Source organism: Oncorhynchus gorbuscha, linkage group LG08 (assembly GCF_021184085.1).
Source record: "Oncorhynchus gorbuscha isolate QuinsamMale2020 ecotype Even-year linkage group LG08, OgorEven_v1.0, whole genome shotgun sequence".
Classification (NCBI taxonomy): Eukaryota; Metazoa; Chordata; class Actinopteri; order Salmoniformes; family Salmonidae; genus Oncorhynchus; species Oncorhynchus gorbuscha.
This window is the reverse complement of record NC_060180.1, coordinates 57796901-57823315: the sequence shown is the minus strand read 5'-3', so window position 1 is coordinate 57823315 and position 26415 is coordinate 57796901. Positions and strand designations below refer to the sequence as shown.

General features: G+C 43.3%; 1 protein-coding gene across 8 annotated transcripts; it reads right to left on the bottom strand.

Annotated features, from left to right (window-relative positions):
* Window positions 1–124: 124 nt before the first annotated feature.
* Window positions 125–26012, bottom strand: LOC124041898 (centrosome and spindle pole-associated protein 1-like). 8 transcript variants are annotated; one of them, XM_046360019.1, is made up of 29 exons: window positions 25372–26012; window positions 24442–24562; window positions 24216–24291; window positions 24004–24107; window positions 23727–23792; window positions 23150–23511; window positions 16726–16881; window positions 16113–16204; window positions 15901–15997; window positions 14860–15189; window positions 14335–14459; window positions 12751–12892; window positions 11970–12084; window positions 11850–11888; window positions 11491–11638; window positions 10678–10809; window positions 10020–10126; window positions 9619–9768; window positions 9280–9423; window positions 8965–9081; window positions 8770–8836; window positions 8550–8676; window positions 6095–6234; window positions 2587–2733; window positions 2363–2406; window positions 2185–2245; window positions 1823–1926; window positions 1385–1535; window positions 125–1247 (listed from the first exon to the last, which is right to left on the bottom strand). In XM_046360019.1, the coding sequence occupies exons 2-29, from the start codon at window positions 24544–24546 to the stop codon at window positions 1030–1032; spliced, it is 3666 nt and encodes a 1221-aa protein (XP_046215975.1). In that variant the 5' UTR covers window positions 24547–24562; window positions 25372–26012; the 3' UTR covers window positions 125–1029. The 8 variants fall into 8 exon arrangements, with proteins under 8 accessions (XP_046215975.1, XP_046215973.1, XP_046215977.1 ...); XM_046360017.1 differs by having other exon boundaries at window positions 125–1250; window positions 25372–26011; XM_046360021.1 differs by having other exon boundaries at window positions 125–1250; window positions 14335–14453; window positions 25372–26011.
* Between the last annotated feature and the right edge of the window lie 403 nt (window positions 26013–26415).

Genomic DNA, 26415 nt, shown 5'->3' with positions numbered 1-26415 from the left:
ACTGACAGACGATTCAGTTGCCTCAAAATGATTATTTTGCTACTTGTCATGCATGGCTTAGGGGCCTGTCGCAAATTAAACCGCTACCAGGTGAACTGAAACACAATCTACAAAACTACCTTATTTAAAATATAGTTTATTTTATTAAGTTGAAAATGAGGTCACATCTTGGCCAAACATTTTACACACGGTACATATAAAAAATGCCATTTGAACAATTTACATTACAAATGTAGTGCTATTATTATAGAAAGCTATCCTGAACTGTTTCAAAGACTAAGAGCTCTATTCAATCCGTATTGCAGAAGTTCAGCGTGACTGAAATTTAAACGCAATGTTCGGAAACTGCATTTACAGTAACCGATGCATGTCAGCGATACAGAATTAAGTCCTAAGGCAACCCTAGCACATTGTTCTTTTAGAGGATGGCAGCTGAGGCTGCAGGCTTTTGTTCCAGCCCACCTCTTACACACCTGATTTAACTAATCAACTTTAATAGTGCTTGACTGGAGAAAATGCCTGGAATGGAGTTTCTCTCTTGTACTTACTAACCATTCTGAGACAATCTGCATATTTTTCATTACAGGTCCATGAAAGTACAATCTATGCATTTTTCATAAGAAGCTCATAATTCTGCATTGTAAGAGGTATTTTGAGGTAGACCATGATACACAAGTCAAGCACTGCAAAAGTAAAGGGTTAAGTTAGTAGACACATCGATCTAGAAGCTAAAGCAGATGATCCTTCTCTGCTGAGGAGATCCTGTCAGCATGACCACTGATGTGGATGCATCAAGCCAAGTGAGGGCAGTGTACAAACGTAGGTCCCCTACACACTCAGGTTGTACAATGCAAAATCAATATTTTACACAAGTTTCTTCACAGAAATGTTTACACCACCATTGTGTGGCTATTTTTCCTCAGAAAATCAGGTATAACACATGTTAAGCGTTGTGCATCAGTTGTACAACCTGAGTGTGTACGGGACCAAAGTGCTTTGAGTGACCGTGTTAGAGCGGAGATGGTTATATTAGCCATGGTAGGTAGAGGGGCCTTCCCAGTCCTGCACGGTAGACTCTCTGCTGGCCAGCCTCTCCCTGCAGGGGGTCTGACCAGTCATTAAGCGCTTCAGCGTCTCTGAGGTGCCTGGCCTCATCCACGGCTCCGTGGCAACCGTATCCACGGAGCCCTGAGTGTGCGGGGTGCGAGGGGAAACCTGCGGAGACATATCTTCATCACCAGACAGGTCTGCTGGAAGAGAGAGACCGTAAACAGATATCATCAACATAACAATGATTCATAGACAGATCTCCCAGGTAAGATGGCTGACAAATTGTTCCATTGGGGCACTGACAGCCTCAGTTGAATCTTTATACAACACCCACCTCTTCTGAGGCCATGGCGGCTCATAGCCAGCAGCCTCTTGGTCCTATGGTGGTTAGGCTCTCTACCATGCTGCTGTGTGTTGAGACTGGCCTCTGACTGGCGGGAGTAGTTCTCTGGATGGCCAACAGGCTCTCTGGAGCTCCCCCGCTCCTAAACAAGCCAGAGCACAAGGTATAATGATGGTAGAGGAATATAGCATTTTCAATGGAGAGCTGCCACTGGCCTCTAAGAAGTGAGGATATATTCATGATGTATGGGTCAGGGGTTGTATGTATCAAGTGTCTCAGTGCCGATTTAGAAACCATTTTGCCTTTTAGATCATGACGAAAAAGATTACAAGGACAAAGGGGACCTGATCCTAGATCAGCCCTCTTACTCTGCTTGGAGAATACTGTCCCAGATATTAGAGACTGAACTTTATTATAGAGGGTTCTTACATTGTGCAGGTCTGCCCTCTTGGCCAGCCTCCTCCTCTCCCTGGCTGAGAGCTGGGGCTTCTGTACAGGTGGGGGGGACACTGGGAAGGCTTCAGCCATGGGATCTTGGGACAAACCACAGGTAAATAGTTAGTGGTGTGCTTCTCAACACTCCTTCCCTTACAACAACTGGTGTACATCCCAAATGGCTCCCTATTGTGTACTACTTTTGACCAGGTCCCATCGGCCTCTCCCATAGGGCTCTGGTCAAAAGTAGCACATTATTTAGGGAACACGGTGCCATTTGGGACACAGCTTTAGTTGTGTGATTCTGAAGGCGCTCAATCCCATACATGATAGTAGTGAACCACCAGAGGCTTTACCAATGAAGGCACTGTCAGACTCCAACAGGGAACCTCTCATAGGATCCCCCACTGCATTCCTCTGGGGAGAAGAGTGTACAGGCATTGTGTTACACACAGACAAGCATGTACTGCACAGCAAAGAGACCACTCTGTGGTTCAGGACAATAGCTAAACAAACTGGCAAGTAGAAACTCACCAAATAATGGTTTTGTTGCTGGGGTGGTGACAAGTGAAAATAATCTGCAAAATAGAAAGACAAATGATTTCCAAGCCCTTAAAGAGCAAGTACTCCACCTGTAAATATCCTCATGTTAGTGATAAAGCAGTGAACAGAGGTGAGCAATGAGTATTTAAGCAGTTAGGTTGATATTGAGTCTAGTCAGCGAGTGGAGTTTGATATTGAGAGTGTGTGTTACTGACCGGCGGCAGGTTTCCTCCTCAGGCTGTCGTTGATCCTGCGTAGCTCCTCCCTGTAGTCTGCCTGTCTCTGGATGTCCACACTCTGTCCATCCCTGTCGCTAGGGTGCTCACAGTAACCATGGCCTTCCACCTCTCTGGAGTCAACATCTGCAGTACAAACAAGGCTTCTCCACTCAATACACACATGACAATCCTGATCACCCGGGTCAAAAGCAGTGCACTAAAAAGGGAACAGGAAAACGAGTGCAGACACAGCCTTAGTTGCTGCATTTGTTTTATGAGCATAGTGTGCTGTTAAAGGGAAAATCCACCACTTTTCAACCTCATTTTCATTATCTCCAGCACAATACCAGTGTAAGCACATGTGAAAACAGCATATTTCTACATTTTGTAGAAAAAAAATTCAGATAAAAATATCCAATGACATCAAAAGTTACATTTTAAAAACAGTTCAAACACTAAGATTTGCAGTGCTGTGGGGAGCAATAAAATATCCTCCTGGGATTGGAAACTCAGGTTTTAAAGTTTTGAAAATCACTTTTAATCCTACCCTGTGATATGACAATACTTTTTTTTTAATTAATGATGTTTCTTAACCACAGATCATAGAAATGCGCTGTTTTTACACATGTGGTTTTGTGCTGGAAATTATGAATAGAAGGTTGAAGTGTCAGAATTGCCCTTTTAAGACTTAACAATCAATGGCCTGGATTACATTCCACATGGCACTCCATTCCATACAGTGCGTTACATTTAACCTGACCCTATGGGCACTGGTCAAGAGTAGACCACTACATAGGGCATGGGTTCTCAAATGTTTTGGGCCGGGGACCCCTTTAGTGATAGCAAATTCAACAGGGACCCCTCATAACTCGAGTGAGATTTAAATAGCAAACAAATCATTTGACCACGACTTTGGCAATGCATGGCCAGATGAACCAAGTTTCGGGCCCTGGGAAGGAACATTTTAAAGGCCCAACTCTTGGCATAGGAAAGAAAATGTTACAATTTTCAGGCTAATTTCCTGCAATTCTACATGACTCTGTTTTGGTAAAAAAGCTGAGGGATGGGCCTGGAGAAATGTAACCATTCTCAAATTCATAGACAGAGCTATGGATGCAAGGACAATCCATAATAACAAATTTATAATTTTAATGTTTTGAGGCTATACGGTGTTTGTTTACATTTATTTACAAACAGGGGATGTAAAACAAGATCATATTTTGGATTCGATGGGATACAACAATTAAACCAAGCTCCTGAGGCATTTATAAAATATATATTCAAGAATCAATATATATATATATATATATACACACACACACATATACACCCACGCATAGTTGAAGTCAGAAGTTTACATACACCTTAGCCAAATACATTTAAACTCAGTTTTTCACAATTCCTCACATTTAATGCAAGTAAAAATTCCCTGTCTTAGGTCAGTTAGGATCACCACTTTATTTTAAGAATGTGAAATGTCAGAATAATAGTAGAGAGAATGATTTATTTCAGCTTTTATTTCTTTCATCACATTGCCAGTGAGTCAGAAGTTTACATACACTCAATTAGTATTTGGTAGCATTGCTTTTAAATTGTTTAACTTGGGTCAAACGTTTCAGGTAGCCTTCCACAAGCTTCCCACAATAAGTTGGGTGAATTTTGGCCCATTCCGCCTGACAGAGCTGGTGTAACTGAGTCAGGTTTGTAGGCCTCCTTGCTCGCACACACTTCAGTTCTGCCCACAAATGTTCTATAGGATTGAGGTCAGGGCTTTGTGATGGCCACTCCAATACCTTGACTTTGTTGTCCTTAAGCCATTTTCCACAACTTTGGAAGTATGCTTGGGGTCATTGTCCATTTGCGACCAAGCTTTAACTTCCTGACTGATGTCTTGAGATGTTACTTCAATATATCCACATAATCTTCTTTCCTCATAATGCCATCTATTTTGTGAAGTACACCAGTTCCTTCTGCAGCAAAGCACCCCCACAGCATGATGCTGCCACCCCTGTGCTTCACGGTTGGGATGGTCATTATGGCCAAACAGTTCTATTATTGTTTCATCAAACCAGAGGACATTTCTCCAAAAAGTACGACCTTTGTCTCCATGTGCAGTTGCAAACCGTAGTCTGGCTTTTTATGGCGGTTTTGGGTCAGTGGCTTCTTCCTTACTGAAGAAGCCTTTCAGGTTATGCCAATATAGGACTCGTTTTACTGTGGATATAGATACTTTTGTACCTGTTTCCTCCAGCATCTTCACAAGGTCCTTTGTTGTTGTTCAGGGGTTGATTTGCAATTTTCGTACCAAAGTACATTCATCTTGAGGAGACAGAACGTTTCTCCTTCCTGACCGGTATGGCGGCTGCATGGTCCCATGGTGTTTATACTTGCGTACTAGAGATTGTACAGATTGTCACGAACCGGCTCAAAGTGCGTAACAAACAAGGAGACAACGTGGAGATAAGGAATATCAAAATATATTTATTTAACTAAAGTAAATCTAAATATAATTAACAATGGTGTGTGTGTGTAGTCAGTAGTGTTAGTGAGTGGTTGCGTGCATAAATGTGATAATGAGGGGTGTTGAAAATTGCCACCACTTCCAAAATCTGTGTCTGCATGGAGAAAGTCTCCTCAATGAATGGGGAAGAGGTGCATTTATCCTGGGACACACCCGAGCCCAGGTGTGTCCCATTTCGCTGACGGCCCTCACGGCTCCACCCACCGACATCCTATTAAGGAAAACAAGAGCAAAGAGAAACAGTTTGGCAGACAGAGTTGGAGGGTCGTCACAAGATGAACGTGGTACCTTCAGGCGTTTGGAAATTGCTCTCAGGGATGAACCAGACTTCCCATGACGTCAAGCAAAGAGGCACTGAGTTTGAAGCTAGGCCTTGAAATACATTCACAGGTACACCTCCAATTGATTCAAATGATGTCAATTAGCCTACGAGAAGCTTCTAAAGCCATGACGTAATTTTCTGGAATTTTCCAAGCTGTTTAAAAGGCACAGTCAACTTCGTGTATGTAAACCTCTGACCCCCTGGAATTGTGATACAGTGAATTATAAGTAGTGAATTATAAATGAAATCTGTCTGAAAAATTACTTGTCATGCAGAAAGTAGACATCCTAACTGACTTACCAAAACTATAGTTTGTTAACAAGAAATTTGTGGAGTGGTTGAAAAACAAGTTTTAATGACTCCAACCTAAGTGTATGTGAACTTCCGACTTCAACTGTATATCATATTATTTTCATACCGAAAATGGATGTAGCAACTAAGGATTCTAGCTTTTAAATTACACCACAAAACATTTTGTGGAATACAAAGTGTTAAAATGTATAATTGGTAGAGCACTGAGGATACTTTTTTAAAATATATATATATTTTTTAAATATATTTTGAGATCTGGCCACAGACCCCACTTTGACAACCCCTGACATAAGGAATAGGGTGCCATTTGGGACAGGCCCATTATTCAAACAGTCACTGTATATCTTTACCTCTGTATCTGAACTGCAGTGAGTCGTGGATCCTGTGCAGGTTTTTGGGCTCTGTGTTCCTGGAGGAGGGTCTCCTGACTGGGGCCTGCAGCCGCAGTCTGGCCATGTCAAACACATCCACCTGGGGCTGCTCCCTGTGCCTGGACACCAGCACAGTCACATCGTTCAGCGTGTACACACCACACTGGGGCTAACATATAGCCTAGACCAGGGGTCGACAAAAGGTAGTTTTTTGTTTTTTTGGCCCACAAACATTTTTGAATTAATAAAAAATGGCGGTCATACCACAGACTCTCAATTGGATATTTAAATGTTTCCCCTTAAACCACTTGAGTGTTGCTTTAGCCATATGCTTAGGGTCATTATCCTGCTGGAAGGTGAACCTCCGTCCCAGTCTCAAATCTCTGGAAGACTGAAACAGGTTTCCCTCAAGAATATCCCTGTATTTAATGTTGTCTATCATTCCTTCAATTCTGACCAGTTTCCCAGTCCCTCCCTGCCATTCTGCCCACAGCATGATGCTGCCACCCCCATGCTTCACTGTGGGGATGGTGTTCTAAGGTGATGAGAGATGTTGGGTTTGTGCCAGACATGGCGTTTCCCTTGAAGGCCAAAAAGCTCAATTTGTCACATTTGACCAGAGTACCTTCTTCCATATTTTTGGGGAGTCTCCCACATGCCTTTTGGCGAACACCAAATGTGTTTGCAAATTTTTTCTTTAAGCAATGGCTTTTTCCTGACTACTCTTCCGTAAAGCCCAGCTCTGTGGAGTGTACGGCTTAAAGTGGTCCTATGGACAGATGCTGTGGAGCTTTGCAGCTCCTTCAGGGTTATCTTTGGTCTCTTTGTTGCCTCTGATTAATGCCCTCCTTGCCTGGTCCGTGAGTTTTGGTGGGCAGCCCACTCTTGGCAGGTTTGTTGTGGTGCCATATTATTTCTATTTTTTTAATAATGGATTTAATGGTGCTCTGTGGAATGTTCAATGTTGCAGATATTTTTTTATAACCCAACCCTGATCTGTACTTCACAACTTTGTCCCTGACCTGTTTGGAGAGCTCCTTGGTCTTCATGTTGCCACTTGATTGATGGTGCCCCTTGCTTAGTGGTGTTGCAGACTCTGGGGCCTTTCAGAACAGGTGTATTTTTACTGAGATCATATGACACTTAGATTGCAAACAGGTGGACTTTATTTAGGGTCTTCATAGCAACAGTGGTGAATACATATGCACGCACCACATCTGTTTTTCATTTATAATTTTTTTGAAACAAGTACATTTTTCATTTCACTTCACCAATTTGCACTATTTTGTTTATGTCGATTACATGAAATCCAACCAAAAATCCATTTAAAATTACAGGTTGTAATGCAACAAAATAGGAAAAATGCCAAGGGGGTTGAATACTTTTGCAAGGCACTGTATCTGTGACCAACAGATGCATACTGTATCTGTATTCCCAGTCATGTGAAATCCATAGATTAGGGTCCAATTAATTTATTTAAATTGACAAATTTCCATATGTAACTCAGTAAAAAAAGTTATTATTTCGCGGATGACAGACATTTAGGGAACGGGGAGAAAGTGCATTAACTCAACAAAAATGGAATGATTTTCTGTGAAATTTCCATATAACATCAGTTTGACTGGTTAAGTAAATAGAAATCTGGGGAAACAACCCAACATGTTTCTGATAAAATGTCAGTTCGGCTTGCACTATTCGCTCTGGATAAGAGCGTCTGCTAAATGACTTAAATGTAAATGTAAATGTAAATAAAAACAGCATGTCTACAGACAGTATCTAACAGAGCATTCTTATTCTTTCAAGATGCTGAAAGATTAATAATTTCTCCACTGCTGTTCCGGAGTCAATGTTGCCTTAATTTGGTGTAGAACTTTACTGCAAGAAATGCTTAATTCTACATGCACTAATATTAAGGCTATGTGAGAGGTTATAGACCAACAGTCAGTGTCCAGATTTCAGTTTCCATTTAACCCATCTGAACAGTAGGCTACTGTCCCAGTCTTGTGACTGTTTCTCAAACATTACTTTTCTGACCCTCCCTTCTTATTTATTTTCAACTCTGCATTTCACAGCTTTTCTCTTATTGAATTAAACTCCGACATTGTTCTTTTTGCCTCCAGGATTGATGTTAACTTTCTCTGAGCGTTCCCAAAAGCTTTTGGCGATTGGTGTGTAGGCTATTTGGCACGTGTACAGTTAGGCCCTAAAGCTCTCCGGATATAAATTGCACAAGAACTATACATTTATTGATTTAAGGTATTGTTTTCTGTTTTCAACCCACCCACCCTTCATCTACACAATATTTAATTAGTCTACACCTGTCAGTCCCATGGATATAACTGTGGGGACTGTGGGTTATGAGTCAAACCATGCATCACTAACTCACAGCACTACACATGACCAACAGTGGAGGGCATCACCACACCAGTCTTACCTGTCACTCATTGGAGAGTCCAGCTCCTCCCACTCTGACTGCAGTAGCTGGCCCTCCAGTCGTTTCTGCTCGCTACGCAGCTGTCTACGCAGCTCGGACAGCTCGCTGATCACACCCCGCTGGTCCTCTGGCACAAACACACACGTCAGCATCACAGACGTTGAGAGAAAATTGAGTTTCTACCTGCTGTGTACTGTATTATAGTGTGAGGCAGTGTTACCGGCGGCTCTCAGCTGGTTCCTGCGAGCCGGGACTGGGGGGGACTGGAGGCCTGACAGAGAGCGCTCCTACAGGGGGAAGAGAGGGAGGAAGACAAGATCCAGTCGTTGTGCTCCACTGATACTTCCTCAGTCAAACTATTTCTCTCCATGGTGGTGTGGAAGAGGACATGCTGTGTGCTCTGGAAGTCACTCACAGACAGGGGGACAGTAGTAACGCGATGGCTGTCCATGGACGGAGGTCTGGGGCTGTACTGGGGAGCCTGATGCCTCTTTTGGAGGGTGGGAATGGGGGGAGAGGGCTCCCTTGGTACCTTCAGACAGACAACCACATGAATGTCCTCACTTATCTCATATGAATCTCTCAGGGCCTGCTTCCTGACTAAAAAGCACTTTCAATAGAGATTGTTCATTGAGCATGCTTTTTAATCCAGGACTAGGCTTAATGTCTGAATAGTAAACCTCCTCTAAATGCTCAGAGGGTCAAACAGAGAGCCTTCCATCGAGCTCACCTCCTGTAGGCGTGCCCATCTCTCCTTCTCATCCTGCTTCCTCAGGGCAGAGTTCTCCTTCTCCTCTGCCTCTTTCTTCGTCCTCTCCACCTCTTTCTTTCGCTCCTCAGCCAGACGGATCAGCTCATCATTCTTGGCTTTTTGCTGGAGAAAAAAAACAACTTTGCTCAGTCCCCTGAGTGAATTACAATAAAGATTTGCTGAACTGAATGACTCATGTCAAACGATAGCATTCAGGTGATAGACATTACTTACTTGTAGTAGTAGATGAGTATTGCAGTGTAATCTAATGCTACAGCTCCCTTAGTGAACCCAAGCCCTGGTCCAGTTAATACTGACCTCCATCTCCTTGCGTTTCTTCCTGTCCTGTTCTTCTTCATACTCTCTCTGGATGCGCTCCCTCTGCTCAGCCAGCCTCTTCTCCTCCTTCTCCTCCTGCAGCCTCTGGCACTCTCGCTCCTCCGCTTCCTTCCTCCGCTTCTCCTCAATCTTAGGCAGCATGACAGACAACCAGTGTCATCAGTGAGACAGTCTGTATGCGTGTATCTAATCAGATATCAAAGCTGAGTGTATGGTTAACCAAATCATCAATGCGCATCAGTACAACATTGAGTTTAAGCTCAGGAATAAGCTTTTTTTTAAATGTGACTTCTGATCAAGTTTAGGGGAAGGTTTATTTCTGGTGATAATATGAAAATGCTACTCTAGCCATCACAGTACTGATATGTAACATCCAGTACCTGTTGTTTGAGGTAAGCCTTGTACTTTTCCTGTTCATGGAGCTGCTGTGGTGTGGGCAGGTTCCCAAAAATACTGCCTCTGGCAAACGAAGGGGCCTGAGCAAAACCTGTATGGAGAAACCCACCAGACAAAACAACATAGTAGCTGAACATGACAGTGAGTTGGACAGGATGGTGAAGCTGTAATCGCTCATGGACGGACTACGTAAACATAAATGATACCGTAGGTCTGTCATTATACAAACGGGATGTGAGACATGATGAGCAGCATTAGTTCCGGTGCTTAGGTTTTTCGTCACTGGTTATTTGGACAAATCACGATTTCACAGGTGTTAGCATCTGTTGACTTTCCGAAGCAGAGGGCTAATAGACTTGCAGAGAGGGTGGAGCTCTTCATTCCGGTTCAGATTCTCGCTCTCTCTCTCTCTTAACATGCATCGAGCATCTGACCAATTACACAAGACTTTAGTTCTGGATTAACCAAGATTACTGAGGGTGCCACTACCACTTTGGGTTGTTTCCCAAATGGCAGCCTAGACTCGGGCCCATAGGGCTTTGGTCAAAAGTAGAGCACTATGAAGGGAATAGGGTACCTTGTGGGATGCAGATTTCCTCTCTGTCCTTAGAATCACATCAATATGAAAACCACTGTATCTACCTGAGACTCTGTGGGTGGAGGGAGGTCTAGTGTCCTCTCGGGGCACTGCCACAGTGGCTCTTGCACTCTTCTGCCATGTCTCAGGGTTGATGTAGGCCTCTTCATTATGCTTGTGCATCTGGTGCAGATCGGCTGGTAACACAATTCACACGATTATGATTAGCAATATCCTTTACAAAGATTAAAAAACATTACACAATGGCCTTTCTCTGCTATCAGTCTCCAAAACATATGAACTGAAACAAAGTTTAGAGAATAAGTGGACCATAGTGTGGAGGAAGGGAAATAACAGGGATATGGTGGAAATTACAAGATTGTTATAATGTTGTTATTGCATCAAATGGTCATTTTATGCAACAGAATAAGGGGTTGTTAGAATGCTCATCTGTGTGTGTTCTACCGAGGATGGACCTCTGGGTGATACCGCATTCCAGAGCATGAGTAAATGTTTCTGTTCTATAAGGTACCCGGGGGAGATGGCTCCAGTATGGAGTTGGGGGGCCAGACCCTGGTCTCCACACGAAGAGTCTTTCCAGCAGATACTGTCTGCTGTGACTTATAAGTATCTTTCATACAAATCTTAACCTTGTAATCCACTCCGTATATCTGTTGTGTGTCATGTAGAATGAAGGAGGTTGGACTTTGCTATAAAATGCTGTGGCTCAAACCAGCAGGTTGAGTTCTCAGTGATCACCTCCAGGAGTGGTTACCGACCAACTCCATTACTGCACTAATTAAATAATACAGTTTGATTGTTTAAAAAAAATCTAAGTCTCTCCTTTTGATTACAATAATTCCACCACAGGAACATACTGATGAGGTTGCCCCCGCTGTCTCTGAGAGGGGCTCCTCCTCCTCCTCTTCCCCAGGGGTCGTGGTTCTTCATGTCTGCCTCCAGCTTGGCCTCGTAGCGATCTGTCTCCTCCCTGTCCAGCCTCCGCCGCTCTCGTCTCTCCTGGATCTGTAGTCAGGTTAGGACGGAACACTGATCAGAATACCAAATAAGATATTTGTCTATTCATAACGCATAACGAATCATCACCAGTGACAGAGGGCAATGTAAGAGGCTGGAGTGCAATGGTATATTGCTGTTGGAATGTCTAAACATATTCAGTTAAATACTTTTTATAACACTTGTAATATTCTATATCAAGCTACAACTCATCTGTTACCTGGCAAAAAATCTGACTCCTCCCTTTCCTGGGGTCTCCCTGCCGAAATAGCACACTCTGTGACAAAACGCATGGAGACGAAAGATTCTGCTGACTTCCACAGTCACATTCTCAATGTACCTGTTGTCTTAGTGCCTCCTTGTAACGTAACACACTCTCTTTAGATGGCTTGACCTGCTCTGCAGGGAATACTCCAATCCCTGAACCCATGGTAGCAGCATCACTGGCAGGTCTGCTGAACAAGAGACAATGTTAATTCACTCTCATGTATTCCTTCTGTTCATTACTATAAAAAGCAGATCAATTTGAAATGTTCAATACTATGCAAAAAGGTATGGGAAACAGGAGACACAATTGATGTGGTTTGTCACTTTTCATGCCTTGCGTAATGAATATCAATGTATCACTGTGAAAAATATCTTCATACAGCCACTAGGAGGCGAGAGAGCGAGACAGCTCAGAGCTGTCCAGACCAGTGCAGACTGCAGCAGTGACTCAGCAGTGAGGGAACAACTCTGACCATACCCGTGCAGACTGCAGCAGTGACTCAGCAGGGAGTCAACACTCCTGTCTGTCCAGATGGCCAGTGGGCATGACCGTCTCATAACAGAACACTAGCCATCGATAGGGGGAACAGCTCTGTTTGTTCCTTTAGAGGAGGTGCCCCCAACTGGTGAATGGGGGATACACTCATTGTAGGTGTTGAAGAGAGAGTCCAGATTCTCTAACCTTCTCTAGAAGTGGGCACTCGTTCACTTCCCCATATTCCTCACAGCAGTCCATTCCTTTTCAATCAATGAGGGGGAGTGTACAAGTGCACACTTCAGGAGAACGGTAGATAATCAGAATGTAGCCTGGGTGTTGAAGGGAAGAGAAAGGATGAGATTGGTACAACACATACTGTGGAGGGGGCTCTGGATGGCTGCTCCCATTGTAATGGCTGTGAGGGCTGTGTTGACCCATCTGGCTGGGGTGAGGCCCTGCAGGAGGAAGGCCGAGGTAGGACATGGGCTGCACCCCTCCTGTCAGCGGGATCTGACCATCTAACATAGAAACACAGAACACTCATTATGCTGGATCAGAGAACACATGTATTATATGCCAAAATGTGCACACTACTTAGTATGAAGTGATGCATTGGTTATGCATACTAAATAGTATGCTAGTATGGACATTGGGACATAGTAAATTGTTTTCACTCCAGCAAACATCCATTCATTTTTTTGTAAGTGTATTGTAACATGGAACCCTATTAATGTGTTAATATAGACTATAAGCTAAGGACCCTGGAACTAAACACCTCCCTCTGCAACTGGATTCTGGACTTCCTGACGGGTCACCCCCAGGTGGAAATGGTAGGTAACACATCCACCACGCTGATCCTCAACACGGGGGCTCCTCGGGTGTGTGCTCAGGCCCCTCCTGTACTCCCTGTTCACTCATGTCTGCATGCCAAGGCACGACTCCAACACCATCGTTTTCCGATGACAACAGTGATAGGACTGATCACCAACAGCGACGAGACAGCCTATAGTGAGGTCAGCGACCTGGCTGTGTGGTGCCAGGACAACAACCTCTCCCTCAACATGATCAAGACAAAGGAGATGATTGTGGACTACAGGAAAAGGAGGACCGAGCACGCCCCCATTCTCATCGACGGGGCTGCAGTGGAGCAGGTTGAAAGCTTCAAGTTCCTTGGTGTCCACATCACCAACAAACTAACATGGTCCAAGCACACCAAGACAGTCGTGAAAAGGGCACGACAAAACCTATTCTCCCTCAGGAGACTAAAAAGATTTGGCATGGGTCCTTAGATCCTCAAAAGGTTCTACAGCTGCACCGTTGAGCGCAATACTGGTTGTATTATTGCCTGGTATCACAACTGCTCGACCTCAAACCGCAAGGCACTAGTGCGTACGGCCCAGTACATCACTGGAGCCAAGCTTCCTGCCATCCAGGACCTGTATACCAGGCGGTGTCAGAGGAAGGCCCTAAAAACTGTCAAAGAATCAAGCCACCCTAGTCATAGACTGTTCTCTCTGCTACCGCACGGCAAGCGGTACCGGAGCGCCAAGTCTAGGTTCAAGAGGCTTCTAAACAGCTTCTACCCCCAAGCCATAAGACTCCTGAATATCTAATCAAATGACTACCAACACTATTTGCATTAACCCCCCCCTCTTTTACACTGCTGCTATTCTGTTTATTATCTATCCATCGGCACTAACTCTACCTACATGTACAGCTCAATTACCTCGACACCGGTGCCCCCGCACATTGACTCTGTACTGGTACCCCCTGTATATAGCCTCGCTTTTGTTATTTTACTGCTGCTCTTTAATTATTTGTTACTTATATATATATATATTTGTTTGTATTTTTCTTAAATGCATTGTTGGTTAAGGGCTTGTAAGTACTTCACTGTTGTATTTGGCATGTGACAAATAAAATTTGATATATAATAGACTGGTAGGTAGGTGGTGCTTACAGTAGGCCAGGTTAGGGTCCAGTGGGTTCCTTGCACCATAGTAGAGATGGGCCTCATCATAGGGACTTCTATATGCATCTGCCAATGTAGATGGTGGATGAGGAAGGAAACCTGCCATCCTGAAACTCAAAATCATACGGCAATGTTAAATTGTCAGACAAAAAAATTATGTAGTGAATTTATCAGATTGAAAACACACCTGGTCTATTCAAAATGGCACCTTTTTTCCTATATAGTGCACCACTTTTGACTGGAGCCCGGGTGCCATTTGGGACGCAGGCCAGGATTACTGTCATAGCAACCTAGGTGGCAGGTAGCCTAGTGGTTTGAGCGTTGGGACAGTAAGTGAAAGGTTGCTGGTTTGAATACCTGACAAGGTGAAACATTTGTCGATCTGCCTTTGAGCAAGGCACTTAACCCTAATTTGCTGCAGAGGTGCCATACTACTATGGCTGACCCTGTAAAACAACATTTCACTCTACCTTTCCAGTGTAACGTTATGTGACAATCTTTTTTTTGTTTTACCTGGGAGTGTCCATGCTCCTGTGAATGGCCTGGCTATAAGGGGAGGTGCCTCCACTGTTGAGGCCCAGGGTGTGGCTGTAGTCCAGCAGGGGGGACTGGAAGGCCACGCAGGGCTGCTCAGGGGGAAGCCTCTCTCTGTTTTCCTCACTGGGTCTCTCATTCAACTCATCCCCTGGTAGGTCCACAGCTTGGCCTGGTGGGTACAAGCTGTCTTTTCTCTTTCTGGCATGGTCATCACTATTCACTGCTCCAAACTGTTTGATCCGATCTGCCTTTTCCTCCGGGTCAGTTGTCCCTGTCACAGCAACTCTGAGCTCTAAATCCTTCTCCCTAATATGACAAAGGACAACACACAGCTCATATGAGGTATCCATATCTGTGTTTGAAAACCTTATTGTCTATCTTAGTGCGGTGGCTACATGATGTACATTGACGCATTTTAGCAGCATTGTGGTCGGAGGTAGATTTGTTTAAGCTGCGTTTACACAGGCAGCCCAATTCTGATCATTTTGAATCTTATTTTACTCCATATATGAACAACTTACAGATGCACACAAACAACTTATTTTACCTTTAACTAGGCAAGTCAGTTAAGAACAACATTTTCAATGACGACCTAGGAACAGTGGGTTAACTGCCTTGTTCGGGGGCAGAACGACAGATTGTTTTACCTTGTCAGCTCGGGGATTTTATCTTGCAACCTTTCGGTTACTAGTCCAACGCTCTAACCACTAGGCTACCCTGCCGCTCAATGACTTAATCTCATCTGCCCAGACAGGCATGCTCACAACCCCATCCCTAGTGCCTGCATTATTTTCCATTTGGCCTTAAATGTTTTTCTCGTCGCCCATACTATTTCAATAATTATTGGCAAAAGATCTGATTTGTCAAAATATCAGAATTGGGTTGCCTGTTATTATTATAATCAAATCTACCTCAGACTACAAAGCTGCTCAAATGGAGCCCATCTCACTAAGATGGAAAATGTAAGGGTTTGTTCTTCATTGGACAGCAGGATCAAACGCAGATATTGACACCCACCTCTTCTTATTTCTTTGCTGTTCAGCTATCTGCTCCTGCAGCTCATGCCTGTACCTCTCCTTCCTTCCCTGCAAGGCAGCAGCTGCATCTGCAGCCCCTGTCAGACATGCCATGTCACCACATTTGAGGAATATCATCAAATGTTCAATTCGTCCAACAAAAAAAACAGTAATTAATCTTCGTAATGAACTTCAGAACAGAGTGGGTCTTACCAATCATAAGCCCGGTAACGAATTCAACCTCGTCCTTCTTGGTAGAGGATCTGAATCTTCCACTGGGTCTCATCCCTGCTGGTACCTGCAGCCTGGCAGATAAGACGTCAATCAGCACTCACAGTACACTCATCATACCTCACAGACTATTGTCTCTCGGTATTCTTCAATGTTTGTTTAGTGAGCGAGTGGTTGAATTGTGTGAGTGAAGTTTTGAGTGCAGAGGGTAACACAATGCTTAAGATCCACTATTGGTTTGTCCGATTTCAGGCCGGCTTGGGATTTAATATGATTTTATTGTACGAGCGGAATCTAAATCAACAAGCCATGAGCCAGCTATAGTGTAACATCAGACCTTTCATCTGTCCTTTTCCATACAATGTCCTTAAAATTGAAACCAAAAAATGTGTTTTATCCAGATTAAAGTTGATATTTTGTCTACTGTTTACATACATTTACATAGAGAAAATGCACTGCATTATAAAATCCATAACAAAAAGAGAGACATGGCAGTCCAATCATGTTCACTTGTCCAAATTGGTTTTAGCACATTCCTTTGGAAGTTAAAGTTATCAAAATTATAGTTATAGTGATTTAGTACAACTTGACGTACTTGGGTTTGGGGGTTGGAGAGGATGTCCCCCGGCTTGCCTCCAAATAATCCTCATCAGGAACAACAGACCCGTTAGTCTCCTTCCTGTCTGCATATTGACTACTCTCTGTGTAGTCAGGCAGTTCAGCACCTCTGTCCCTGAACCTTGATATGTCCCTGGGCAAAAAAGAGGAAGACAATGAACAATACTTTTTCAAAACATAGACATAAAAACATACTGCAAATACCATGTCAGTAGGAATAGTTAACCAATTACATACCTTTTTAATGATTTCAGTTTTTAGCTAAGTGTAACATCATTAACAAGTTGGGCCAACAGTGAATGGGTGGAGGGAGGGGATAAAATGTAATTTGTTTTAATATTATTTCATATTGTATATTTGTGCCTTTTTCTTTGTTTGCTGTTCAGGTAAGAAAAAACGGTATATTTGTAATTACACATGACAAGAATTGCACGACATTGGCACCGTGACTAGCAACATGGACGTGTACAAACAGACTGCCTATGACCTCCGTAAATCAAGAGGCAAATCGACAGTACAGGGACAGAGTGGATTCGCAATTCAACGGCTCAGACACAAGATATACGTGGAAGGGGCTCCAGACAATCACAAATTATAAAATGGAAAACTAACCACGTGGAAGATACTGACGCCTCGCTCCCAGACAAGCTAAACACCTTCTTCGCCCGAAAACATTCAGCCGCTGACACGGGCCCCCGCTGCTCACGAGAACGGTCTGCTCTGGGACAGAGAGACTGATGAACAGCTACTATCTCCAGGCCATCAGACTGTTAAACAGTCACCACTAGCTGGCCTCCGCCCAGTACCCTGCCCTGAACCTTAGTCACAGTTACTAACCAGCTACCACCCAGTACTCTACACTGCACCTTAGAGACTGCTGCTGTATGTACATATTAAAGTGACCAGTGTTCAATAACTGTTCACATACGGTTTTATCCACTTTATCTATATACTGTATTCCAGTCATGTCTCATCCTATACAACTATTGCTGTACACACCTTTTCTATTCATATACTATCTAAAAGTCACCATTGGTGATTTATCAATATATTGATAAAAGTCACCTTGTCCGAGAGAGATTTATATTGTCATCAAAACGGTAGGGTAAGCCTACATGAAACACAGCCCTTATTTTAAGTGTTTCTAAAATTCCTTATGGGAAAAATTAATGGTGGAAAAACTATTGGAACCAATTCTCTGTTTGACTGCAAGGTTAAGGGTATTATGACACCTCCATTATGGAATTAGGTTTTTAGAAATGTTTATAGATGAATAAAAAAATGAAAATCTGAAATGTCAAGTCAATAAGTATTCAACCCCTTTTATGACAAGCGTAAATAAATTCAGGAGTAAAAATTTGCTTAACAAGTCTGATAAGTTGCATGGTCTAACTCTGTGCAATAATGTGTTTAACATGATTTTGAATGACTGCCCCATCTCTGTAATCCCCACATACAGGTAATTGTAAGGTCCCTCAGTTAAACAGTGCATCTCAAGCACAGATTCAACCAAAACGACCAGGGAGGTTTTCCAATGCCTTGCAAAGATGGACACCTATTGGTAGATAAAAATACATAAAAAATATCACATTGAAAATCCCTTTGACCATAGTGAAGTTCTTAATTACACGTTGGATGGTGTATCCATACAACCAAGTCACTACAAAGATAAGTGTGTTTTTCCTAACTCAGTTGACGGAGAGGAAGGAAACCACTCAGGGATTTCACCATGAGGCCAATGGTGATTTTAAACCAGTTAGAGTTAAATGGCTGTGATAGGAGATAACTGACGATGGATCAACAACATTGTAGTTACGCAATACTGACCTAAATAACAAAGTGAAAAGAAGGAAGCCTATACAGAATACAAATATTCCAAAACATGCATCTTGTTTGCAATAAGGCACTAAAACTGCAAAAAAATGTGGCAAAGAAATTAACTTTATGTCCTGAATACAAAGCATTATGTTTGGGGCACTTCCAATAGAACACGTCACTGAGTGCAACCCTTCAAATTTAAAACATGGTGGTGGCTGCATCATGTTACGGGTATGCTCTTCATCGGCAAGGGAGTTTTTTGGGGGATGAAAAGAAAAGGAAAACAGCTAAGCACAGGTGAAGTCCTAGAGGAAAACCTGGTTCAGTCTGCTTTCCAACAGACACTGGGAGACAAATCCACTTTCATCAGGACAATAACCTAAAACACAAGGCCAATTATACACTGGAGTTACTTACCAAAACAACATTGACTTGACAAACTTGTTCTTCCGGCGCCGACAGAGATGGCCGCCTCGCTTCGCGTTCCTAGGAAACTATGCAGTTTTGTGTTTTTTTACGTGTTATTTCTTACATTAGTACCCCAGGTCATCTTCGGTTTCATTACATACAGTCGAGAAGAACTACTGAATATAAGATCAGCGTCAACTCACCATCAGTACGACCAAGAATATGTTTTCCGCGACGCGGATCCTGTGTTCTGCCTTACAAACAGGACAACTGAATGGATCGCATGCAGCGACCCAAAAAAACGACTCCGAAAAAGAGGGAAACGTAGCGGTCTTCTGGTCAGACTCCGGACAAGGGCACATCGCGCACCACTCCCGAGCATTCTTCTTGCCAATGTCCAGTCTCTAGACAACAAGGTTGATGAAATCCGGGCAAGGGTAGCATTCCAGAGGGACATCAGAGACTGCAACGTTCTCTGTTTCACGGAAACATGGCTTACTGGGAAGACTCTATCCGATGCGGTGCAGCCAACGGGTTTCTCCACGCATCGCGCCGACAGAAACAAACATCTTTCTGGTAAGAAGAGTGGCGGGGGCGTATGCCTCATGACTAACGAGACATGGTGTGTTGAAAGAAACATACAGGAACTCAAATCCTTCTGTTCACCTGATTTTAGAATTCCTCACAATCAAATGTAGACCGCATTATCTTCCAAGAGAATTCTCTTCGATTATAATCACAGCCGTATATATCCCCCCCCCAAGCAGACACATCGATGGCTCTGAACTAACTTTATTTAACTCTTTGCAAACTGGAAACCATTTATCCAGAGGCTACATTCATTGTAGCTGGGGATTTTAACAAAGCTAATCTGAAAACAAGACTCCCTAAATTTTATCAGCATATCGATTGCGCAACCAGGGGTGGTAAAACCTTGGATCATTGTTACTCTAACTTCCGCGACGCATATAAGGCCCTGCCCCGCCTCCCTTTTGGAAAAGCTGACCACGACTCCATTTTGTTGATCCCTGCCAACAGGCAGAAACTAAAACAAGAGGCTCCCACGCTGAGGTCTGTCCAACGCTGGTCCGACCAAGCGGACTCCACACTCCAAGACTGCTTCCATCACGTGGACTGGGACATGTTTCGTATTGCGTCAGATAAAAATATTGACGAATACGCTGATTCGGTGTGCGAGTTCATTAGAACGTGGGTTGAAGATGTCGTTCCCATAGCAACGATAAAAACATTCCCTAACCAGAAACCGTGGATTGATGGCAGCATTCGCGTGAAACTGAAAGCGCAAACCACTGCTTTTAATCAGGGCAAGGTGTCTGGCAACATGACCGAATACAAACAGTGCAGCTATTCCCTCCGCAAGGCTATTAAACAAGCTAAGCGTCAGTACAGAGACAAAGTAGAATCTCAATTCAACAGCTCAGACACAAGAGGCATGTGGCAGGGTCTACAGTCAATCACGGACTACAAGAAGAAACCCAGCCCAGTCACGGACCAGGGTGTCTTGCTCCCAGGCAGACTAAATAACTTTTTTGCCCGCTTTGAGGACAATACAGTGCCACTGACACGGCCTGCAACGAAAACATGCGGTCTCTCCTTCACTGCAGCAGAGGTGAGTAAGACATTTAAACGTGTTAACCCTCGCAAGGCTGCAGGCCCAGACGGCATCCCCAGCCGCGCCCTCAGAGCATGCGCAGACCAGCTGGCCGGTGTGTTTACGGACATATTCAATCAATCCCTTTACCAGTCTGCTGTTCCCACATGCTTCAAGAGGGCCACCATTGTTCCTGTTCCCAAGAAAGCTAAGGTAACTGAGCTAAACGACTACCGCCCCGTAGCACTCACTTCCGTCATCATGAAGTGCTTTGAGAGACTAGTCAAGGACCATGTCACCTCCACCCTACCTGACACCCTAGACCCATTCCAATTTGCTTACCGCCCAAATAGGTCCACAGATGACGCAATCTCAACCACACTGCACACTGCCCTAACCCACCTGGACAAGAGGAATACCTATGTGAGAATGCTGTTCATCAACTACAGCTCGGCATTCAACACCATAGTACCCTCCAAGCTCGTCATCAAGCTCGAGACCCTGGGTCTCGACCCCGCCCTGTGCAACTGGGTACTGGACTTCCTGACGGGCCGCCCCCCAGGTGGTGAGGGTAGGCAACAACATCTCCTCCCCGCTGATCCTCAACACTGGGGCCCCACAAGGGTGCGTTCTGAGCCCTCTCCTGTACTCCCTGTTCACCCACGACTGCGTGGCCACGCACGCCTCCAACTCAATCATCAAGTTTGCGGACGACAACAGTGGTAGGCTTGATTACCAACAACGACGAGACTGCCTACAGGGAGGAGGTGAGGGCCCTCGGAGTGTGGTGTCAGGAAAATAACCTCACACTCAACGTCAACAAAACTAAGGAGATGATTGTGGACTTCAGGAAACAGCAGAGGGAACACCCCCCTATCCACATCGATGGAACAGTAGTGGAGAGGGTAGCAAGTTAAGTTCCTCGGCATACACATCACAGACAAACTGAATTGGTCCACTCACACTGACAGCGTCGCGAAGAAGGGCGCAGCAGCGCCTATTCAACCTCAGGAGGCTGAAGAAATTTGGCTTGTCACCAAAAGCACTCACAAACTTCTACAGATGCACAATCGAGAGCATCCTGGCGGGCTGTATCACCGCCTGGTACGGCAACTGCTCCGCCCTCAACCGTAAGGCTCTCCAGAGGGTAGTGAGGTCTGCACAACGCATCACCGGGGGCAAACTACCTGCCCTCCAGGACACCTACACCACCCGATGTTACAGGAAGGCCATAAAGATCATCAAGGACATCAACCACCCGAGCCACTGCCTGTTCACCCCGCTATCATCCAGAAGGCGAGGTCAGTACAGGTGCATCAAAGCTGGGACCGAGAGACTGACAAACAGCTTCTATCTCAAGGCTATCAGACTGTTAAACAGCCACCACTAACATTGAGTGGCTGCTGCCAACACACTGTCATTGACACTGACCCAACTCCAGCCACTCTAATAATAGGAATTGATGGGAAATTATGTAAATATATCACTAGCCACTTTAAACAATGCTACCTTATATAATGTTACTTACCCTACATTATTCATCTCATATGCATACGTATATACTGTACTCTACATCATCGACTGCATCCTTATGTAATACATGTATCACTAGCCACTTTAACTATGCCACTTTGTTTACTTTGTCTACATACTCATCTCATATGTATATACTGTACTCGATACCATCTACTGTATGATGCTCTGTACCATCACTCATTCATATATCCTTATGTATATATTCTTTATCCCCTTACACTGTGTATAAGACAGTAGTTTTGGAATTGTTAGTTAGATTACTTGGTTATCACTGCATTGTCGGAACTAGAAGCACAAGCATTTCACTACACTCGCATTAACATCTGCTAACCATGTGTATGTGACAAATAAAATTTGATTTGAATGTTCCTTAGTGGCCTAGTTACAGTTTTGATTTAAATCACTTGAAGTTCTATGGCTGTCTAGCAATAATCAACAACCAACTTGACAGAGCTTGAAGAATTTTAAAAAGGGGAAATATTGTGCAATCCAGGTTTGCAAAGCACTTAAGAGACTTGCCCAGAAAGACTCACAGCTGTAATCAATGCCAAAGGTGATTCTAAGATGTATGGACTCTGGGTTGAATAATTATCGAATAACATATGTTTTATTTCTATTAATAAATAGAAAGTTCATTTTTCTTCCACTTTGACATTGAAGTATTTTGTGTTGATTTTTGACCCCAAAAAATGAAAATTAAATCCATTTTAATCCAACTTTGTAACCACACAATTAAGAAAGTCAAGTGTGTGAATACTTTATGAAGGTACTGTATTTATATTCTGGTCTCTGACATTGCTTGCTCTGATATGAATTAATTTATTTAATATTTTTGGATTAGTTGTGTATTGTTTTGTATTGCTAGGTATTACTGATCTGTTGGAGCTAGAAAACATAAGCATTTCGCTGCACAGGTGATCAAATCTGCAAATCTGGGTACGTGACCAATAAATATTGATTTGTTTTGACCTTATGTCCAAAAATATTTTATTTGAATCACATAGGAAGTGTTTTTTTTTTTAAATACCTTAAGTCTGTTTTGTAGTGTCTTCTTTGCCACGTCCTCTCTTCTCTCTCTAGCCTCATCTGCCTTGGTCTCCTTCTCATCATCAGATCCAGCTCTTCCTCTGTGAGGTCTGCCTCAGAGTCAAAGTCTACTCTCACCAACCTGGCCCTCTCTCTGGGAAGCAGCAGCTCATCCTCAGTCCACAGGCCCTCCATCCTCCTGCCCTCCACTAGGCAGCGTCCTCCCCTGTGCAGTCCCCTCCTTCCTTCTGTCAGCGTGGCTGCGTCTCTCATGGAGGGGGCCTGCTTGGGGTGCACCGGGGGTCGGGGGCTGCAGTGGACAACAGGTATTTCTGGAGGAGCTCTGAGAGAAGCAAGCTGCTCCTGTTTGTATGAGGGGGAAAGGACAGCTTAAAAATGATCGACTTTTCGTTCCAAGCACACGTTTTACTTGCAGAAGATAGAGTTGAGCACGTTCTCTTAAGACATGTTTAAGATGACCTGACGTCTAAAGTTCTTTCTCTCTCAATGAACTCTAAGCGGCTTCAGTTGACTGAGCATGGTATAAAATAGGCTATATGCAGAACTGTGTAGGTTACCTTAGCAGCTCTCCTCTCACCAATGGGAAGGGATGGGTCTGGTTCTGCAGCATTGAGATGTTTTTTCTATAATTAAGGAACAAAATTGGCCAAATCAGCCCATATCAGAGATTGTAAAAAAAATATATACATATTTGGTAGAAAAATATTTGGAAGATAACTGCACTGACTCCTTGCATCCACAACATTCCAGTAAATCTTGTGGCCCATGCATGGATGCTGACAGGTTACAAAGTAGTAAAAACTATATAACTTTTGGCATGGGTAATATTATTACCTGAGCCACGTAGCGTCTGTAGTCCAGACGGAGCTCTTGCTGTAACTTCTGTTTCTTCCTCTCATAGTCTTCACCCAAAGGTAAACTTAGACAACAATTCTCCTCTGAAAAACAGGATGGCATACATGAAATAAGGCCTCCCAACAGCCAGGATTTAGATCTACCACAAAGTGCTTACAAATTGGGTTTATAACTTCAAATCTATACTTTACCCTTCCCTTGTTCTGTGGCTGACTTAAATGTTCGGATATTTGTGAATGTGGGGTCACGGGCCTTGTAGTCTTTTGTCTGTTGATCAGTAAATACGTCACTGGTCAGAAAATTGCAATAATTTGTTCAGCTGTCACCAAACACATAAAGTAGCATGCATTGCACTCATGTCCAAGTCCAACATTTTCAGTATTCTAGCACCACAGTAAAAGGAGCATTGAAACACACCCTTATTTCAAGGTAAGGTGGATCCTGTTCCAAGCTGGCTTTATCCTCGGCCACTCTGTCCTTCTGTTGCTGGATGAATTTCTCAAGTTCATCATCCATCTCCATTTATAATACAGGCTCACTGAAAAAGACAGTGACAAAATGTCAAATGTATAAATACAGCTCAACTGTACTAGCAACGTACACACACTTTATAACGTTATCTAGCTAATAAACAGACACTTCAATGTTTCTGTGAAATGGTTCAAATAGAGATGATGTTGACGTTTGCAAGAAAGGTCTTGAATTGTAAACATTTGGGCGCTACTGGTAGTTAACTGGCTACGTTATCGTACAGTAGCAGCTAGGTAACGTTAGCTAGGTAGCTAGCATGACTGTAACTAAACCATCTACGTATGCCGTTGTAATTTCCTCTGATCATCTCATTGACAAAATGTAGCAATGACCCACTGTCTCTTTAATTTCCGTTGTCAAGCAACCACTGAACACAAAATCATGTTTTAGCGAGACATGTGGTCGTACTTCGTAACTCTTGCGTTGTTAATTAAACAGAAAATAGAAAATCCAGTCAGCGGTGCCGTTGATTTGTGTTTATTCTGACTATAGACAGAAGGAAGCGCATAAAAAAACACATTAGGGCCAGGCACTGGTTTTAGCTAACTAGCATTTAAACCATACCTAGCTAGCTAACAAGCAAACTGACGTTAACGTTACACGAAAACATGAATACTTTTACACGAGTAAGCGAACATGCCAGATTCTCATTATAAACTCAATTAGTTAGCTAACGGAAGTTAGTTGGCCAGCTAACCTGTTTGCTAGCTCACGCTACAACGACAAATGAATGCAAGTCATGCGTTGACTGGAAAACTGTTGCTGAGTTTCCTAACACGCCAAGTGAAATATTAAAATGGCATAAACAATACTCACCATTTGAGCAAAGAAGTTAGCTAGCTAACTTGCTAACATTTGCTACTCAGGTAGCTAAAGCTACAAGGCAACAGCTGCCAAATGGCAACAGCAAAGATTATGGATATACTGACAAGATACACGTTTCTCCGCCCTAACAATAGAGCCCCACAGTACGAGTCATAATCAAATGTTCCCTCTAACATGAGCAAATGTCAGGTCTTGAACCTTGTGAAATTGCTATGCAATTTCCGGCGAGCGTTTACTGTACCCGTTTTAATTTACTGTTCTAACAGTGGCCAATCAGGCTACTGTGGCTAACTGATCATAATGTAGGCCTACCAGAGGGGCCTAGCATAAAAAACAATGAAGAAAATGCATCACATAACATTTAAAAATGGAAATAGCAGTTCTATCATTCAGCATACAGTATCAACCAATGTGTGGTGTTCAATGTAGGACTAAATTCGATGTGGCTTTCCGTCCAACATCTCAGACCCTATCAAATCATCAAAAAATAATAATGCATGTTCAACCGTTTCCTCTACCACTCATCCATTACACATTCCAGTACCATGTTAACCTATTAATTTCCAATATTAATTAAATCCCGTATGCCCTAATCACATCCTACACAACATCCTCCCTTCTGTTCCCATGACATGACACTATCTCCCGATTTCTTTGTACTATATAACACATTTCTGCCCTTACTACTTTCATCCCATTGTCTCTGCCAGCAACCTAACCCATTTTTACAAATCAATGTTTTAATTTCCCCTCTACCCAACTACACATTTTGTCTTGTTTTGCATACTTTGTAGAAAATAATCAAATGCAGTACTACAGGATATATTTCTGAACGTAGCTCTTTATTAGCTAGCTATAACTGGCATGTTCACGTATCACGTGGGTGATCAATATGATATGGCGGTAAAATTCAGTATGTTTACACATATGAATATTACACCTTTATATCCACAAAATTATTTTTCACTGCTCTTTTTGTTATTATATCTACTATATAATTTCCATAAACACCTGTATGAGCCGGAATCCAACATT